The 20,499-nt window shown below is 31.9% G+C and overlaps 2 protein-coding genes across 4 annotated transcripts; one reads left to right on the top strand and one right to left on the bottom strand.

The window, feature by feature from the left end:
- Positions 1-5,882: 5,882 nt before the first annotated feature.
- On the bottom strand, positions 5,883-9,753 carry LOC100527920 (nucleolar protein dao-5). 2 transcript variants are annotated; one of them, XM_006575418.4, is made up of 6 exons: positions 9,506-9,753; positions 8,693-8,786; positions 8,271-8,490; positions 7,468-7,589; positions 7,177-7,332; positions 5,883-7,100 (listed from the first exon to the last, which is right to left on the bottom strand). In XM_006575418.4, exons 1-6 carry the CDS (start codon positions 9,592-9,594, stop codon positions 5,949-5,951), a joined length of 1,833 nt encoding a protein of 610 aa, XP_006575481.1. In that variant the 5' UTR covers positions 9,595-9,753; the 3' UTR covers positions 5,883-5,948. The 2 variants fall into 2 exon arrangements, with proteins under 2 accessions (XP_006575481.1, XP_006575483.1); XM_006575420.4 differs by having other exon boundaries at positions 7,201-7,332.
- Positions 9,754-9,859: 106 nt separating this feature from the next.
- Positions 9,860-17,434, top strand: LOC100798982 (tRNA threonylcarbamoyladenosine dehydratase). 2 transcript variants are annotated; one of them, XM_014769560.3, is made up of 11 exons: positions 9,860-10,007; positions 10,160-10,380; positions 11,131-11,224; positions 11,912-12,059; positions 12,686-12,898; positions 13,298-13,432; positions 14,528-14,662; positions 15,001-15,216; positions 15,894-16,018; positions 16,472-16,529; positions 17,184-17,434. In XM_014769560.3, exons 2-11 carry the CDS (start codon positions 10,311-10,313, stop codon positions 17,292-17,294), a joined length of 1,305 nt encoding a protein of 434 aa, XP_014625046.1. In that variant the 5' UTR covers positions 9,860-10,007; positions 10,160-10,310; the 3' UTR covers positions 17,295-17,434. The 2 variants fall into 2 exon arrangements, with proteins under 2 accessions (XP_014625046.1, XP_006575480.3); XM_006575417.4 differs by having other exon boundaries at positions 9,877-10,007; positions 10,334-10,380.
- The last annotated feature ends 3,065 nt before the right edge of the window (positions 17,435-20,499 follow it).

The raw sequence follows: 20,499 nt of genomic DNA, 5'->3' as shown, positions 1-20,499 counted from the left end.
TCAAAAAATTGAATGCAAACAAAAAATTGAATGCAAGGTTTGAAATCGGGACAAAACCATGCATTTATGTGATATCTTTGTCAAAGTGAGAAATAAGGAGAGCACACAAATATTTGAAGTGATGGAAAGAGCAATGTAGAGAAGAATAATGTAAGCATATATGTGCTTTACAAAAATAGAATTTTATTAATAACTTCAGGTGCTACATGTTCATGACCTAGTTGTATATTGGTTTTAAACGGGTAGTTGAATGTGTACAAAAGTACATATGACTATACTAATATTAGGAGGATCAAAGTGGCATTAAGAACCCCAGCACCATCTCATCAAATAAAGCAAGAGGAGGGAAAATCCAATGACACAACTGACAACAATAAATATAATTAATAATATATTTTTATCTCCCTTTGTCTCTTCCAAACATGCGACATAGGTTGGTGTCAATGCTGCTATTGACAACAAAATTATACTGGAGATATTGATAGACATTCTCTTTGTCATTCAAGTGTATGTATGTTCATGCAAGGAAACTGGATCGTGGTTGGAGAGAGTGCTAGTTTAATTTTATATATAATGAGAGGAGGAAGGCATGCAATTGCATAAAGATGATCATAAATGAAGAAATATCTGAGAGTTGTGGGGCGTGCAATTTCAATAAATAAAAGGGAGAGTAGATTGTTGATAAAATTATATTAGAAATTATGATAAAAAGCAAATTAAATATTTTGTATATAATTATAGGAATTAAGGTTATTACAATGATTATATTATGATTAAATCGATTAATTAAATCATTAAATCTTATATAATATTTTATTTTATTTAATATGATAATCAATTATCATGTGATCAAAATAATGAATAAAATAATTTAATTATAATGTATTTAATTTTATTAGAATAATCAATCATATTTAAATATTTTGATTGATAATACAATCACATATTAATATTGTTATTCAAGTTAATTGATAACATTAATTTATATTTTGATTCAAATTTATAGAAAATTTAACTAAAGAAATCTCTCAACATTTATTTAGATTTCATAACATAAATATTTATTTAGAAATCTCATTGATGTTGGATTCCTAGTAATTGAGTCTCTCTCTAACAACGATGTTTGTCATTGTTCCTCCTTGCCAAGGAGACACCTCTCTATGTCGCTGATCTTCACCACCCCCATGTCACCCTCCACCGCTATCCCTCTGCACCTACTCCATTGCTAATTAGTTTCCTATTATTATAGAGAATAAGGATAAGTTAATTATTATCCTCATTGTCGTGTTGATTGGGATTATTGCAGCTAGACTTGCGTGTAATAGGGTTGTGACAGTTTATTGTGTACTAGAAGTCATATGTGTTTCTTAGGCTAGTAGTTAATGTTTTATTGTGTAATATCCTCAAGGTAATAATAGGATCGTGTCTAAGTATTTGGGGGTCTAAGGCTATGTTTTTAAAGAAATTTAAAATAATAGTAAATTGACACCTTTATATTAATTTTCTAGATTTCTAAGTTAAAAAATTATTTATTAAAAGACATTTATGTCTTAAAGACAAATCATGGCTCCTAATTATTTTAATTATATGCAAATAAATACAAATGATAAAAGTTGTGTTTGATGTGCTATCAAATCACGATCTGTATCGATGTGTGTGAAGATTTCAAAGGATACACTCATAAGACGATTTGATCAAAGTCTTATGAAGAATTCAACATGAACTTTGCATGAAGAAGAGGCGTGCATTTAATGCAAACATTAAATTCTCCAATAGAGTCAAGACTTCATACGAAAATTAGAGTGAAGAATCCAACCAATGTGAAACAACGAATACTTGGATATGAAGACTATATATAAAAGAATCTTTGAAGAAATAAGACACGAATCATCTACGCAAATCATTCTTTCTTGTAAAGTTTTTTGTATATTGTTGTAAAGATACTAGGCTCTCAAAACATGTTGTATACCTTGAGAGAAAAAACTAAAAGTGTTGAGTGATATATTCATCTAGTAGACGATCATACATTAGTCAATGAGCAAACTTCTAACAAATCTTGTTGATTTGTTTAGAGCCAACAGTGGTGGCTTGATAGGATAAAAAATATTGGGGTTTAAGTCAAGCTAGGAGTAGAGCTTCCAAGTGTAAGAGTTAGAAGTGACAACAAACAATACATATAACTTTGATAAGTTAGTTATAAATTCTTTGTGTGTTTTCTTGTTGTTTAACTAACAAAGTATTTGAATTTGATTTTAGATCTTATATCTTTTTTTTCTTCAAAGAAAACTATTTTTCTCATCGTCTAGTAAAGTCTAAATCAAAATCTATATTGTTTTTATGTTTATCTTCATTAGACGATAAAACATGACTTCAATCTTTAAAAAGTTTTAAAATTTCTAAAAACACAATTTAATTCTCATTCTTGTGTTATTTGGTTCTACAACTTTGTAATGTTGTTTGAATATTTGCATATGTGTGCATGTGTTTTTTGCTTACATCTCCCAATTTTATTTTCAATTATTTATTTCTCTAACCAATTAATTATTAAAATATGACACAATTATTTTATTGTGATCCACAATTATGCGCTCGCAATCTCAATAAGACTAAGAACAATTTCTATTATCTACACGACAATGGGTAGTAGTTTAATCCTGTGATGACCATGTCTTTGTTATTGTTATTCTCCTTTATTAAACTATAGTTTTATTGCAGGTGGATTTTACTTTTTGGTGTAATATTTTTGCTCTTATATGTAATTTGACTACTTTCATGTGCTATTTTTTTCTTTCTAAAATGATATATTAGAGAGAAATTGGTTGTTTTTCTATAAAAAAATATCAATTAATTGACTTAAGAAATGAAAGTGACACATATTTAATTATTCTTAAATTTCACTATCATAAAATAATTTATTTATTTTTATTAAAATAAATATTCTTTTTAAAAAAGAATTGATATTGATAATCATTCTGAATGTGATAATATTGTTCCTAAAAATGTAAGAACATTCTTTGAAACAAACGCCCCCTTAGATTGAAATATTAGAATTTGGGAGTAAATTATGTGTAAAAAAGTATTAATAATAATGTATGACATTCACCATAAAATAATTACTTCTAATTTTCATCCATTAGTTTTCTATAGGGGTGGATATACGGTCTGATCCAATTTGTTTAAGGCTTATGAAGCCTTTTATATGGGGCGAATAATTTTAGATGACATAATAAATGTTTTATTTTTTGTATCTGGCCAACAAACCCGCAGATAAATGGATTATCCATAGATAAACAGACCGGTCCATAAACTCAAATAATAGTTTGAAACAAAAAACTTTAAAAAATAAAAATCTATTAAATTTGAAGAAATTTTTATTTTTCATTCATTTTTTAAGCTTAAACTTCATTTCACCTCTATATTTTCTTCTCTTATTAAAAAAAATAGCGAGAAAAAGTAAATAAAGAAAGAGTCCCAATAAATGAAAAAAGAGCAAAGAAAAGCATAAACTTCAAAGTCTTGGACTAGCAACCCACAAATTAAGCTTGCGAAGTCTCTGCGAGTTAAATGAGTTGGGCATAAAATCATTTATGGCTATGCGAATTTCAAAAAATAAAAGATCTATTAGCCACCTAGTTTGTTGTGACATTACTGGCTGCCGTAGATCTTAGCCTTTATACCCTCTCCTAATTCTATAATGAAAGCTTATAAATGATAGTAAAAACTTGAAAGAACATAAACTAAACACACATGAATTAAACACGAAAGAGTAATTATAACTACCAATTGTTCAAAAGGAAATTAAAAAGGAAAGGATGCTTTAAATTTGTCCCATCACATTTGCATCATTGTTTGGTCATTTGTATCTTACACCTCTCAATCTAAATCCTACACCTCCCAAACCTTGAAGCAACTCCGCTTTGACATGGAGCACTACTCTGTTTCGTTGCTCCTGACGTGTCATGACCTCCTCCAAACCTACTACAAATCCTTCTACCTAAGGGAGATGAGTTTCCCTATCTCCTCGACGTCAACGACTTCAAGCCCAAGCAAAAGGCCTCACAATAGAGCATCTAACTTGAGAAAGCCTCCATGCTCTTTAATTTGGGTGTCATTTATAGCTAGATTAGTTTGTCCTATGACCCGAACATCGTCAATGGTCGCTGCTAAGCCTCCCATGCATTCATTGTTGTGGCTGGATCCTTCACCTTCATTCCCGACAACACCTCCATGAAGGCCTCTATTGGGACTTGGGTGTTCCACCATTGTGGAGTGCGCTGGGATGCTAGAGAAGCTCATGCTGGCATTGGCGCATGAATGCATCTTTGAGAACACCATTGCCAAAGGGAGCACTCCCGATGGAGGTTTGAATTTGAAGAAAGGAAGGAGAGTCATGCCGCCTATTCTAGAATAAGATACATTTTCGGAATACGAAAACATACATTCTAGAATACAAAAAACTATATTCTGAAATAGAGTACTCTTCCAGAATAGTTATCCTTGAATATTGTTTTTCATATTCCATAATAGAATAAGCACCTTGGAATCGTACTCCGGAACATACATTCTAGAATACAAAAAATTATATTTTTGAATACTTATGTTGGAAGAGTATCATATTTCAGAATAGTTGTTTCAAAATGAGAGTGTATGATAAAAGAGTATTTTTTTCCGCTGGAGTCTTTTAGGAGGTAGATGATATAAATGCTCATTGTCTACTTCAAGTTTCTCCCCAAGGGTTTTTCCTTCGGCCTTAATCTTTGCAAGATAAAAAAAAAATAGGTTTTTAGCCTGAGCCCATAGTTGACCAAATAGAAAAAGTTTGATGAGCACATAAAATACTACTATCATTCTTTAATGTCTCCCTTTGTTTCTCACCTTTCTTAACAGTCAACTAAAAGGTCTCCCTCTCTTCCTTTATTATTTGAAAAATCTTATTATTTTAAAATAAGATAGGATTTATGAAATTATATTTTTTATTAAATAAAAAAAATCTATTTTTATTTTACTAAACAGAATTAATTTCTTAATTTATGATATTTGAAAGGAAAAAATTATATTTAAAAAATGACTTCAAATAAAATAGAAGAAAAAAAATAATTAGAACCTCTAATATCTATTCTAGACCTACCCTAGATCTAACTTGGTCCAATAGTCCCAAAGTGCATAAACCAATAAACCAAACAAGATAAGTGTGAAGAACCTATTACCTATAATCTTGTCTTAATAACTACAACTCTCCTTTGTCGTTCTATCTAAGGATAATTTTTTTTATAATAAGAGGTAATCTTCATCTCTTCCTATCAAAATCATTAGAAGAGATCTATAATAATGACTCAACAATAAAAATACAAGTATGACTACTTCACCTAAACTATTTTTATGTGATTTCTATTAGTAAAAAAAAAATGGTCTCATAACAAAATATAGTAATTGTGTTAGAAATTTGTATTGAGTAACTAATAATTTGAAACGCTAGTAAATGTGATATATGAAACAACTGATAATTAGAAATTAGATTTAATTAATATTTTATCTAATTAATGCTTAATAGTATTGCCATTTATAGAAAAAATAATAAATAGTGATATTACATTTTTAAAAGTAATATAATGGACACAAAAGAAGAGACATAATAATATGTTGAAATCGTGAAGTAATATCACATGATCAAAGTCTACCGTGACGAGTAAAACACTATTGGCGTGACATTGCACTATTTTGCAGTTGAGAAATTATATATTACAAGCAGATAGTATACTTGCAAAACCATTATGAAATTGTTAAACTTTCATCCATTAATTTTCTAATCGAATGTTATAATTCTACACTTAACCAGGTCTAAATCCTTAAATTGATTTGAAGGAGCATAAACTAAACATACATGAACTAAACCACACATGAATTGAACATAACAGTGTAATTACAACTATCAATTGTTCAAATGGAAATTAAAAAGGAAAGGACGCTTTAAATTGGTCATATGCATCATTGTCGGCTTCAAGTTGCTGTCCAAGGATTTTTTCTTTGGCCTCAATCTCTGCAAGATCAAAAACCAGGTCCTTAGTCTGATGAGCCCATAAGATGCTATCATTCTTCAATGTCTCCCTTTGTTTCTCCCGTTCCTTAATAGCCAACTGAAAGGTCTCCCTCTCTTCCTTCAGTTTGTATAACTGTTCTTCAAGTTGTTCAATACAAGAAGATATTTCATTGACCCTGTTGTCGGCATTTGAAATGGACATTGTGATTTGTTCCTGTGTATGTTTAACTTCTTGCAGTTTGCGAAGGATATCTTCTTTAGCTCGGTTCAAGTCGACTTTCTTTATTCTAGCCATATCACATTCTTTGCGGTGAGTAACAGCATTGTTGAAGAAGAGTCTGAAGGCCTTTATGAATGTTTGCTGTTCATGAGAAAGAAACTTCTCATTCTTCTGCAACTCTTCAAGAATAAGTAGGACCTTTGACATTTGTTCATAGTCAGTAACAAAATCACCTAAGCTAAAGGTCTGCATTAAGTCTTTTAGCTCTTTAGACAGAACATCTGCAGGGGAGCCTTGAACTTTTGGTTGTTCTGCCTGAGTGATAGATTGTGGAGTCTTGGAAGAAATGGAAACCTTCCCTGTCAGAATATTTTCAATAGCACTCAAAGGGTCATCTTCAATCATTTTGTTAATGGCTTCTAGATCGAGTGGGGTGTTCCCAGTAGAGACTTCATCAGCCTTTGAGTCAACTTGATCTGGAGATTCTTGACCCTTGCTGGAAGCAATTTGTTCTTGAGCATTGGCTGGAGCAGGGTTCACTTTCCCGACCTCTTCGACAAGGCTTTTACTCAATACTGGCTCAGCAGTGTTTGTATTTTCAATATGAGAAGCATCAGCATTGGCTGGAGCAGCTGCAGGAGGATCTTGATGAGGAGGTGATGCAGTAGTAGAGCTTGAAATTGCAGCAGTTGGAGGCTCTGTAGGAACAGTTTTCTTTGGGGACTTGCCTATTTGACCAGAAGACCTCCTTCGAGGTAGTCTTTTTCTTTTGTAGATTACTAAGGCATCGATATCTGAAGAGACTTCTTTGCCATCTACTTGTGAATTTTCAGCTGTACGTCCCTGTTATGATCAAAAGGAATGTTAAAGTGAATAACAAGTAGAGGTACTTGACAAGTAGTGATGTAAGTAATTTTACCTTCAGTAATGTAATTAATTTTACCTTCAATAATTCCTCGGATGAAGATACTTCGGGAACATTGTTGGCAGTTTTATCTGCCACATGCTTTATTCTTTTAGATCTTCGGGGTGTTGATGGGGTATTGGATTTCTGGTTAATTATGAACTTGGTAGGCTGTGAGGAAGAAGAAATTCAACAAAAGACAATGCAGCGAGTTTGATGGAATTCAAAGATGTCAAAGACAATGTAGTGAGTTTTATGTAATTCAAAGATGTCAAAGACAATGCAGTGAATTTGGATGGGAGTTACCTTTGTTTTTCGTGACCTTCCACGTTTCGAAGATGTCAAAGCTTCATCTGTGGAAGGTGAAACTATGGATTCCTGGTGTTCTTGTTCTTTAGGAGGATCCGTCATTTCGGTTACTTTTGAAACTAGAAAGAAAATCACTTAGGAAAAATATATGATAAAATGTTGAAATGAAATGCATGAATTATATTGGATGTGCCAAAGGGAGAAAGTTTCAGCATTTGGATATTTTATGAAAAATGCCATAAAAATTATTTAGCTAGTAATTGGGAAAAGTTATTCAATTCTTCTTGTAAACACCTAAAGCTCCACTTAGTGGGTCTGGAGACATATCAGGTTTGATAAAGGGAGTATTACGTAGTGTAAGAAACTTAGGAAAAGGTTTTACGAACTTCTTGTATTTAAACCATGACTTTGAAACCAAGGTCACGATGAAAGAGCAGTACTGTTTCTGTTTAAAACAGTTAAGTACCTCAGTAAATAAAAGCATATGCCTTAAAGAGAGTATTGGACTTACAGACAGGGATTCAAAGATGGAAGGAATTTCTAGATAACAAATGAGTTAGAAATTGGAATAAGGACTTGCGAGAAAACACAACAGAAGGGTATTCCCTATCATTTAAGTAACAAAAGAAGAGGAAGTTCCAAGAAAAAAATTAAGAAATTATACCTGTAATCGTGTAAATGAACAAGCTAGATATTATATATCTACATCACAATCAGTGCCTGTGACATGCAACTGCAACCTAGTATGATTTAATGTACAAGATACAAACACATCTTCATTTGGTAAACCAAATTCTTACCAGATCTTGTCCTTATTTTACCACTGTCATCACAAAAATCTCGTGGAAGAGCAGATGGTGACTGCTGTTTTGGCACATCTTGTGAAAATTCAGGCAGTTGGCTTGCTGTGTCTTGAGGTTGTTCTGGATTAGCCTTGGGAGAGTTGTTGGTAACAGTAACTGGCTTTGCATCCTTATCTTCAGTTGATCCAGCAGCATTAGCTTTCAGTTTTTCCATTACCTGCCCAAAATAATCATTCCATAAGGTAAGCTCATTTTGGGCAGGGTGGGGTTAAGGGAGGTCAAGAAACAAATGCCAAGGGAGAAAACCATACAACAAGGCACTCCCCAAAAATACCATGACAAGACCATCTAAACACAAGCCAAGAGTTTTGAGTTTATATACGCAAACATAACCCGAACAAGATCCTAAATATCATTACCTCGTGATGCTCAGGAGAAGCTAGGTGTGCACGTATAGACTCCAACATAACTACATTACAAGCCTGGCAAACAGGCTGCCGGAATTCATTATACCTGTAAGTACACGCCAGCAGGAACAGTCAAAATCATATCAGGTATAATATTATGCAAATAAGATGGGCATTGGATAAACACTAAACAGTAAACTTCCTCATAAGCACTAATAGAAGAAGAGGATAAGAAGGAGAAATGAATGGAGCTTCTCACGTAAGCTAAAATCAACATATGCACTTAACTTCATAGAAGCTCTCATAATTTAACTTCTCCAAAAGCTAAGATGCATAACATGATTTTAGCTTATGAAAAAGCTAACTATATTTCACTTTCTTATTTTCTACTCCTATGAGTGCTTACAAAGAAACTTATCCAAACAAGGCCATAGTAGACAAAATGAAAGACATCTTGAGAAAGCAGAGTTTTAAGTTGAGGCATGTCTAAACAAGCGCAACAGTAGCTATAATCAAATGTAACACACTGTTGCAGACTCAAACATAGTTGCAAACACACACATTACCAGAAAAATTAACCAAATCCATAAAATGGGCACAACTCAATGCATAAGCAGAAGGTGTTTAAGGACTATAGCGTCATTCTCAAATAAAGAACATAAAAGGTAAAAAAAAAAATACCATTATGACGGGCGTGTTTGCAACTAGAGAAGTAAAAGGAAACAAATAAACACTTCCATAACCGAAATTGTGAACAGAAGAAGAAAAAAAAGAGAATTGAAGTTAAGAGATATATGCATGAAAGAAGTGCACCAAAGTACCTACCTCACAAGGGGAAAAACTATGCACTTGTCTTTCTTCTGAGGACTCAAGCTAGGACGAGACAATGCCTTTTTCTTAACCGGAGCATCCATGTTCCTTTTCCTCGGAAGAAGAAGAATGTGGCCTGAGGGAAAAACGATTGAAAAAAAAAAGAAGGAACAAACTTTAAGATGAACCCTGGCTCGACACACCCAGAAAAATTGTTAAACCCTTGATTTTTTTACTATTGTGTTGTTGTTCAAATTGTGACTCTCTAGTTTACCTCGAAAAAATAGACCAGGGCCCGAATTGAAACAGGGTCATTTTAATACCGACCCGACCCGGTTAATATGACCCCCAAAAAAAAACATTTGAAAACAGTTGTCATTGTGATGTGTTGTGTTTTTTTTTTTTTGGTAAAGAAAGAGAAAATGGAGAGAGGGAAATATTTGGCATTGGTGGGAGGAGGGGCTCTTTTGGGCTCTGTCTCTACCTTCTTTCTTCTTAGGCTTCTTCAATCTCAGAAGTATGTAACTTCTTACTGAACTAATTTTTTTTTTGTCCTATGTATATACAATGACACTGAACTAGTACTGTGCTCGTTGGAACCCCCCAAAAGAAGGGATGGTGCTAAAACAATGTTTATTGATTAAAAATTGAATCTTTGCGTTAATTCAGTCTCACAGAGCGTGATGGATTGGTTGGATCAAGTTATTCAACTTTTGGGTCACTGAGGCAAAGGGATATTTTCATTTTATACGGTGTTCGGTGGATTTTTATTTTTTGTTTGGGCCTGAGTTTTTTTTTATTGTACTTTGGATGGTACTGAATGTTTGTTGTGATGTTTTGCAGAAGAGGTGTATCGCAGTGCAGTAAGAATGTTACTGCTGACTTCAATGGTAAGTAGTCCGGAAATATATGGAATTTATTAGGGAAGTGAATAGATGTAACTAATTTGTCTCCATTTCTCTGTTAAGACTCTATGTGTTCCTGCTTCTGAATGATTCCCTTTCACATTTGTCTAATGAAAGTCTTTGTTTATAAAAATTGTACATTCACTCACATACTCATCAGTCATCAGTATTGATGATGTTGAGTTGAAGTTGCAAGTAGTCACCACCTGTCAATGCTTAATTTCTAATCCATGTTTTGTAAATAGAGCGGAAGGAAATGGAGAAATGGGGAGATAGAATGTAAATACCAAATTTGCTCTAAATGTTAATCTTTTTTACTAGGGGTGTAGTATTGCTGGCTGAATCTGAACATGTGATATAGGGAACATTTCTGATGTGTTCCCTTCCATGTATTAATTATACCAAATAAAAAAAAAATTGCATGCATAAGATATTTCCTTAAATTTTAGTGCTTGTAGAGCAGGTATTCCTTGTAATAATTAGTTTATGAGGTCATCAGAGGATTGAATGCAGAGCTGTTATAAGCTTATAGGCTTATATAGCTCACATCCTACCCTTTTAGCACAGAATCATGCACATATGTTAAAGATGACTATCAATATGTCTTCAATTATAAACAAGTCTTGATACGTGACTAATGCTCCTATCTTCCTAAATCCTACTTTCACATCACAAAATTAATAAGACTGCTGTTCTGTGTGTCCTTCTAAGTGTTGGACTTTGGGTCTCATACAGGTGTTGACGGATGCACTATTGCCAGAATGAAAATTGATAGGGTGGTTAATGAAGATCTTCTGAAAGATGAGATTGTTTCAGAACAGCTGACTAGGTATTGCAAGTTGTTAATTAATTTAATTTAGCATTTTCTCTGAAGTTATTTCTGACCATAATTCTGTTTTACATTGTTGAGTTAAATGGTAAAACATGCTCTAAGCACCTGCAATCTTATTTCAATTAGACTATGAGCTCTTTTATCTGTCTAGGACAATTTTAGCATTCTTGCATCAACTACCAAAATAGTGCCCTTTATGCTTGGTGCTAATCTTTTACAGTTTGTGTTAAATGTTTAATTCAGGTCGGACATGGCATGAAAGATTTTTTTCCTTTCATAGAAATACATGTCCACATTTTGCATGTTGTCCCACGAATCCCTCCATCTTGGATAGCCAATGAAATGTTATTATTCTGATTCAATTTTAGAAGAAATGACTTTTTGCTTTGAGGACCCATTGTTCATAGCTTGATGTGAGAGAGCTGAGAGGAGAGAAACCATAAAAATTTAGGTTTTTGTATGTTGGTTAGGTTGGCTGGGGGGAAGTTTTCTTCTCTTTGATTTTTTGGACTACCAACACATCTCCTGCAATGCTTAAATGCCTTTTTAATTTTCTCTTATTACATTTTTTTTTCACTCTTATCTACATTGGGTGTACGTGGATGGCACTTTCTTGTTATATATCTTTTCTAGGATTTCTATTAATCCAACTGTTTTTGGGTGGAATGTTAATGCTGTAACTAGGAACATTCAGTTTTTTGGCTTTGAGTCTCAGCAGAAAGTGACTGCATCATATGTAGTGGTCATTGGTCTTGGAGGTGTTGGTAGTCATGCTGCTTCTATGCTCTTGAGATCAGGGATTGGCAAGCTTCTTCTTGTAGACTTTGACCAGGTTTTTTTTCTCAGACTGACTCTCTCCTTGATAGATGTTTAATTGCCATGATAGAAGATTTTGTTATCACCAACAAACAGGAAAATTTTAACTGTCTACATTGCGAAATGAAAATGTTACATCTCTTAATATTATCCAGAGCTTCCTTTTGCTTGGAAAATTTTAACTATTATAGTTTAAGTAAGAAAATTTTAACTGTCTACATTGGGAAATATAATAGATATAAGTGCTGGAATATATTACTTTGAAGATAAAAAATGCAAATTTATCAAGTATCAACTATTATAGTTTAAGTAAGAAACTGATGTTTTGATTGGAAAAAAAATTGTTACTTGGTTCTTTTGCTTTTTAGTTATCATGAATAGTATTTTACTAGTTATTCTAATCACATTAAATGTCATTCTATACAACTATACAAGCCTTTATTGTTAATTACTGTAGTGCATGGCTTAAGAACCTCAAGCTAAAATCTTGTTAACAATATTATTAAGCTTCATTTGGTAAAACAAAGTAATAAAAGATAAAGTAGTTATATCTTCTAGTGTCATATTTGCCCAGCTCTAGAATTTTTATAGGCTTTCGCCTTCCATACAATATCTGTACTTATTTATTTGTTAAATGAAAAGGTTTCTCTTTCATCACTAAATCGACATGCTGTTGCAACAAGAGCAGATGTTGGCATCTCGAAAGCTCAGTGCCTTGAGGAGCATTTTTCATCTATCTTTCCAGAGTGCCAAATAGTTGCCAAAGTGCTATTATATGATTCATCCACTGAAGAAGAAATTCTCTCAGGCCACCCCGACTTTGTTTTGGATTGTATTGATAACATTGATACGAAGGTATCCTCTAATGATTACTCCCTAGTTGACTATATTGTTATAAGTTCATGCTGCTGTTCTATCATATCACATAGACATACCTCACTCCCGTATTGTGATTGTGAGAGATTTTCTGATCAGGCACTAATGGCTCTTTTATATTCATAGTCTTTTACTTTTCTTTCTTTCAAGTATTTAGCTTCTAAATTGCAAAAATGCAAAACTTTGAGATTCATATATGAATGTGGTGTGCTGGATAGTTTATATTGGTACACATGCCAATATGACATGGCTGACCTTGGAAAATTGATAAAAACTGTTCTGTTATGCTCCTTACCATTAACAATCATTCCTTTCATATTCAAATATCTGGTTGTCATAAGCTTGAGCTTTCAATGCATGGCTTGTCATATGTAATAGGTGGCACTTCTTGCTGCATGTGTACGTAGGGGTTTGAAGGTTCTATCTGCCACGGGGGCTGGTGCCAGAGCTGATCCAACAAGAATACGCATTGCCGATCTAAGAGAGTCAACTAATGATCCATTATCTCGAGCTGTAATGTTCCTTTGCATGCCTTTTTTTATTTGTATTCTCTAGAGCTTAAACCATATATATTAATTGGTATGGCACTTCAACACTAATTCTCACTCCCTCCTGTAGATGTACATCCAAATATCCTAATTATCCCAATAGCATACTGATGTATTGCTTTTCCACACCACGTGCTAATTACAATTTACAGACTTAAGTGCAAATACTTATATAAAGGTGCACTCGTGTGCACCAAAATAGACTAATAATTTTTAAAGACTACTGTATTTTTGGGCCCCTCTTCATGATTTTTTGAACAATAGTAGTTTGACATTTCACAGTAGTGGAAAGCTTTTTCAGATGATGTTTCTCTTTTGGTTTTATTTCTTTCATTTGAGGATGTCTCGTTTTCCATGTTGTCATTTGTCTTTTCAATTAACTAGAACTATGCTTTATGTTTTCTTTTTTTTTAGAGGAACTATGCTTCATGTTAAAATACCATTTTAATTCTTTATGCTTGTGGATGGCTAATGCCAGGACTTTTGAGTTACAAAAGTTGAACATAGTGTTCACTTTCATGTAATGGTTTTGTGATTTAAGCATGATATGCAAGGACCTCCTTCCTTTTACTATCTGATTATAGGGCAACTTTTTCCAAAATGTTGTTAAAGCTTCATCTTTCCTGATGATCTACTATAATAGCTGCCATGCATTATCTGGATATCCGTTACTTTCATCTGTTATTTCAATTATATGATTGTTAATCACTTTTACGCATGTTCAACTTAAATTATGTTGCTGGATTCTTTTTTCTTTTCTTCCTTTTATAAGAAAAACTTGTGTATAGGTTCAATCTTTGGCATTGATCATTGTTAATAAATTATTGCCAGTGAAAAAAAGGCTTTATTACATTTGATCACTTTAATTTGGACTCTGATCTTTGTCTACTAATTTGTTTTCAAGCCAATTAAATTTCATTATTTTTAAATTTAAGCAAATTTGCTCCAGTCTTTTCTTCTGCTTATCGACGAATCATCTTTCAACTATGATTTTGTTTGTTCTCAATTTCTTATTAATAATATTAGCTACATAACTCATACTGCGATCATAGCAATGCAGGTAAGACACCGTTTGAGGAAAGATTATGGCATTGAAGGTGGTATCCCGGTTGTGTTTTCTTTAGAAAAACCCAAAGCTAAGCTGCTTCCATTTAAGGGTACAAGTGGAGAAGAGGAAAACCCTTCAGATTACCAGGTGAGCTCATTGGTTTCATGAGTTTAATCACCCACCAATTGTACCACTATCTATTTTGTGATCATTCAGTATCAGTAGTGTAGCTAATAGAGATATATTTTCTATTTTTTCTTGTCATTGTCGGATTCTCCCTGTGGGTTCTTTGTAGGCTTGCTTTACTAAGATGCTCAGTGGGACCTTGTAATAAACTGTATCATTTACCTATAAAATATATATCGGTTTAATTATCATAAACATTAATCCTACAATATTTCTTTCTTGTCAAACCATTGCTCATTCATCATCATGAGATTTTGTGGTACTGACTACACATTATGACTTCTTGGTTCTCTTGCCAGATAGTACCAGGTTTTAGGGTCCGTATCATCCCTGTGCTAGGCACCATCCCTGCAATATTTGGACAATTCATGGCATCCTTTGTTGTGACAGAGTTAGCAGGAGTGCATGTTCAAACAGAACCTGTAGTCAATTTTGACATGGATCATTACCATACTCTTCATCAACGCCTTATCGAGCATGAGGAGTCATTGTATGGAACATCCATGGAAGTGCAGGTATGAAGTTTTCCCCATTTGATTTTTGTTTCATTACAAATTGTTTAGTAAATGTGATATCTTGACCTCTTTTTAAAAATTTAGGATCAGTTGCGTTATGCTGTCTCTATTCATTAAATTGCGCATTACCCCATAATTTATACAATCAAGTGAACTCATAATTTAATCCTCTTTTCAGATTTAATGATTAACTAACAATTACTAGTAATATTTTGACAAAAGAAAAGTAGTATAGATCAATTTCACCCTTTCAATCATCAAAAAGTCATTATAGGAGACACAAACTACTTACTTTCAGCATAGAAGGTCTTTTCAAGTAATTTTTCCATCAAAAACTTACTGCTTACTTGCTTCTCAATTGTGAGAATTAAGCAGTTATTTTAAAATATATATATCGTACTGGTGTTAGATATGTATATGATATCAACATCAATACCATACTGTCCAATACTTGATCAATGTTACTTTTATTGTATTTGCAATGAAAAAGAACAAAAAAACTTTATTCTTAAAATCTAAGAGGTCTTATTCTGATTTTGCCTAAAGAAGCTCCAAGGTGGCCTCTGTATATAAACTGCAGATTGAATTTTATATGAATCTTTTCATAGCGTTTGACAAACTAAAAATAATGAGATTGAATCTTCTTTTATGTATCATTTTGTTTTTCTGTTTTATAGGTAGATGTTGAAGAAGTGATGTATATTGTTAAAGAATTATGGCATGGAAGAAGTGCTAGAGAGCAGCATGTGAAAGATGTTGGACGAGGAATGTGGCGATCAGTTAACGAATTAATGCTTGTAAGGTATGGGGTGGTTTTTGACTTTATTTTCAGATTAGCTATTTGTCATTTTCATGCTACTTCATTTGGTTGCATTCTTTCTTTGAGCTGTAAATGTGTGTCTTCCAATGCATCTATATTTGTTGCTTCAGTTTAAAATATGCATGCCTCCTTGAGGTATTTACTGTTTTCCTCATACTCCTTGTAAAATTGTACATTTCAGAATATTACTTTTCTCATAATATAGATTATTTGTGCTTAGATGAGTAGGTAACGTTTTATAAACTACAGTTCTAAGGCAGTTGAATTTTAATTTTGTGTGTAATATTTTTGCTCTTATATGTAATATGACTACTTTCTTGTGCTATTTTTTCTAAACTGATATTACCTATATTAGCATGTGTCAACACAACAATATCTTTCTCTTACCGTTTGAAATTTTCACTTAATTGTTCTGCAAATTTATTTTTTATTTAGGTGGGACCGCACAAAACCGGCATCTATTTCAAATTTGATTCTTTTGAAATTCAAAGAGGTAATTCAGTAACTCTATCATATTGATTATTGAGAAAAAGCTTTATTTTATTTTAAGAATCCCATTCGTGGTATGGAACTGTCTATGGGTATGTGTACATTGCTGGATAGAAAAAACCACTAGAGGGCATATCCTGACACAGGGTGAATAAAAAAGAAACATCCGAATAATATTACTTTCCTTTTCTTATCAGTATCAATTTTTTGCTTGTGCCTTTTGCCTGTAATAATGTGACAATGACAGTTCACTTTCACAATTATATGTTTCCAATTATTTCAATTGCACCAGATTGAAAGATTTCTCTTCTAGTCATGTTAACTTCCCACTCTTTAGGAATTTTATTAATATCTACTCAAATTCAGCAATATGTGGCATAATATTGTTATAAAATTGCATTTGGTGTCAACTTGTCAAAGCTTCTTATACCAAAAACAAAATGGTAGCAGAAGGGTTTATCATTTTCTTGAATCATGTATTTTCTGGCATATGCACATTTAACTATGATATGGTAATTGATTGATTGTCATTCCTTTCCTCTGATTTTGAATATAATTCTTTATAGATTACGTTTTAACTTTTTTGTAATCAACAGCCACAAACTATTTAACTAGATAACTTTAAGTTATAAGCTAATGTAATTCTTTGTGTACTCAGGTGGATGAGCATGAATCTCGAACATTGGAAGATATAAAGGAAAATGAACCAGAATTTCACAGTAGAGTTAGTGCTGTGTTAAAACGAGCTGAACTTGACTTTGGTTTGTGACTCTTTCCTTGGTGCAGAGTTGTGTCCAACACAGGCTACTCTTCTTTTTTGGTTGAATTTTACGGAGAGGAATTTTATTACATCATGCTCTACAATGTTTCAGGACCAACAATGATTAAGTTATATATATATATATATATATATATATATATATATATATATATATATATATATATATATATATATATATATATATATATATATTACATCAAGTTTATATTCCTCACAGTAACTGTTCAATTTTTTTTGGAATTCTTAGGTCTCTCCACCTTTTTGAATCTTATTATAATATTTGTATTCAATTGCATGTAACAAATTACTCTTGTGAAATTTATGTGGTTTATGTTGTTCTCTAAGGGAGATGGTGAGCAAGCCTAGACTGAAACACAGGATAAGATTGAAAAAGTCACTATCGAGGAAGAAGAAAAAGGTCTTAATTGAATAAGATGGAATATAATAATATACTAGTATTTAATTGTATTATATTCCATCTTATTCAATTAATACCACAAATAATTTAACTAGTATTTAATTGTATGAGAAGCTTTTAAGCAGGGTTGATATATTTATATTTTAACATACCATGTTTGTAATTTATCAACATTATTAAGCTCTTATGGTACGAATAAAGATCAAATTAGACACTAGTTTGCCAACCCACACAATTCTTAGACTTGAAACAAGTCCAAGCGACCGATTAGAGGTGTGAGGGTGTATCCTTTGAACAAATCCAAATTGCATCTTTATTGAAATTCATTTGTCATCAATGGATGGTGCAAGTAGGTTTGAGGAGTGCAGAGGTGTGAGGGACAACGAATAGCCAACAGATGAAGTTTGAATGATTCTGTGGGGCTAAATTAAAGTAATTCATTTATATTTTAGTCATCATAAACCTCTTGATAATTTAGAATTTGAGTGTGATGATGTTATTATTCGGCTTGGTTCGTCTAATGGGACATTTTCTTTGAAGTCTGCTTATTTGGAATGAAACTCCAATTGTTGCTTCATGCACCTCCAAATTGCTTTCTGAACCTCTTTTTTGGTATTTGGAATGAAAAATTATATTCTGAAATGATTATAGATTATAGATTTTGGAATGATCAATTTAGAAGGTAAACAAAAAAAATCCTACAAAGGGTGCAGGAAGCAACATGCTAAAACTCCTCTTAGGGATTTGTTTAAGTTGATCTGGAAAATGAGAGTTTCTAAAACAGTTAAACTCATTTATAATAGAAGTTCTTGGAAATCGATATAAATTGCTAATATAAAAAGCATCTTAAATTTTGTGTTAATGGGTGAAAGTGTCTTACTTTTTACTTTTCTACTTAAGCAATTATTGGAACATAACCTTGTTGGGGTCTTGAGCTTAAGTTGCTTCGATAACCTACGGGTTACAGAAAATTAAAACAAAATAAATACAAATATAAAATTTTGAGATAATTTAAAATAAAATATTTTTTTAAAAGAATCATACCATTAAGACGATGAAGAGTTGTATAAATTATAACCAAAAATAATTGAAGAATTAATATGTCATATATATGATGGGGCTCATTCAACAATTATTAAATAATTACTGAGTTAAGAAACTTTGATTAATTTATTGGATATACTCTTAAATCGATATCACAGGTAAGGATGCTAGTTACTTTCAGGGTAAGAATCATTCATTAAAACTAACATTTTAACAACTAATATTTTTTGGAATAATTTTTTTTATAGTAATCCGTATAGTTATTTATTATTTAAATTAAATATTAATACACTTTTTAATTTGACGCAACTATAACTATATTACACGCTTATCAATATTTATTTATTTTAATTTATTAAAATAAGCCAAAGTTAAATACAAAAGGCATTTGTTTGGACCAAAGTTTCCCTCTAGAATTTTCTAGTCTAATCATAATAAGTCTTGAACATGCTTTCTCTAGGGAATGTTTGGTATGCCAATTGCTAATTGTCTTCCTGAACATTATTTTCTAGGAATTGTATTCTCTTATATTGTTATAAATGCATTTGGTATACTATATGAGATTTTTTTTCAGAGAAAAAAGTTATACATTAAAGGTGTAAAAAATTTTATATTTTATACTGTTAGTTCATAGATATTAAATTTACCTTCATAGGAATCTTATATGAGAAAATAAGTTACACATTAATAATATAAAATAAATTATTGTGTACGATAATTGTGTTAATTTTTATAACAATTATATTAAAAATAATATCATATCAACAGTACTTTTTTATTAGTTGATAATGTATTATACAAATAATGTATAGTCATCTTGTATTACTTGCTCTGATGAAAATGTTATTTTTAAAACATATGATTTATTAATTTTTTAGAATGTTGATTTCCTAAATAAAAATTAAAAAAAACTCCATGTCAAAAATGGTAAGGTTACATTTATAATTTAAATTTTTAGGAAACTTAAAATATGTTCCTACCAACCACTTCTTTAAAGTAATCAAGCAATTGTTTGATCCAACTCTCTGATGTGTTTTTCTTAAAGCATCAATGCACGCACGAGTCCCATGCACATAAGCAAAAAGAGGGGAAATTGTACTTGCATCAAAAACCAAAATGAATAACATGTTTATTAATTTTTCCTTATATGATAGACAAAGCAAAAAAGATAGTACTATATGTCACTGTTAACATATGTATTGTTTTGACTGTCAAAAAAATATATGTATTGTTTTACACATCTCGTGATTAATTTATCACTTTATACCGTTATCAATCCGCGAACTATCACACGAATTTAACTTTATCACGTTCTTTATCTTGAATCTGTCTCCTTTTTTATTTCTTTTGTTTGCTCTAATTATCCCGATATTTTTAGTTTTGTCCTAGAAAGGATTTTTATTTAAAGAAAAAATGTTTATAATAGACTATATAAAAGTGAAACGGTTCAACTTCAAAACATCTTCCAATTAACTAGTATGGTTGAACCGGTAAAAAAAAAAAAAAAACTAGTATGGTTGAATTGTGTTGACAACAACTCTCGTTCATGGCCATTTTATCAACGAGTAATTTAAAATTTAAATTTTTACTTAAAAAGTACATTTTGTATGATTAAGTCATGTCTAATCAGCTAGCTTCTCCCCTAGTCATTTCTAATCGATTTATAAAAACTACAATCTCCAATCACTTTATGAATTTTTTTTAGAACACCTCTATCTCAATAGTACACTA

Source organism: Glycine max, chromosome 2 (genome assembly GCF_000004515.6).
Source record: "Glycine max cultivar Williams 82 chromosome 2, Glycine_max_v4.0, whole genome shotgun sequence".
NCBI classification, from domain to species: Eukaryota; Viridiplantae; Streptophyta; class Magnoliopsida; order Fabales; family Fabaceae; genus Glycine; species Glycine max.
Note: the sequence above shows the minus strand (reverse complement) of the source record. Positions and strands in the feature narration are given on the sequence as shown.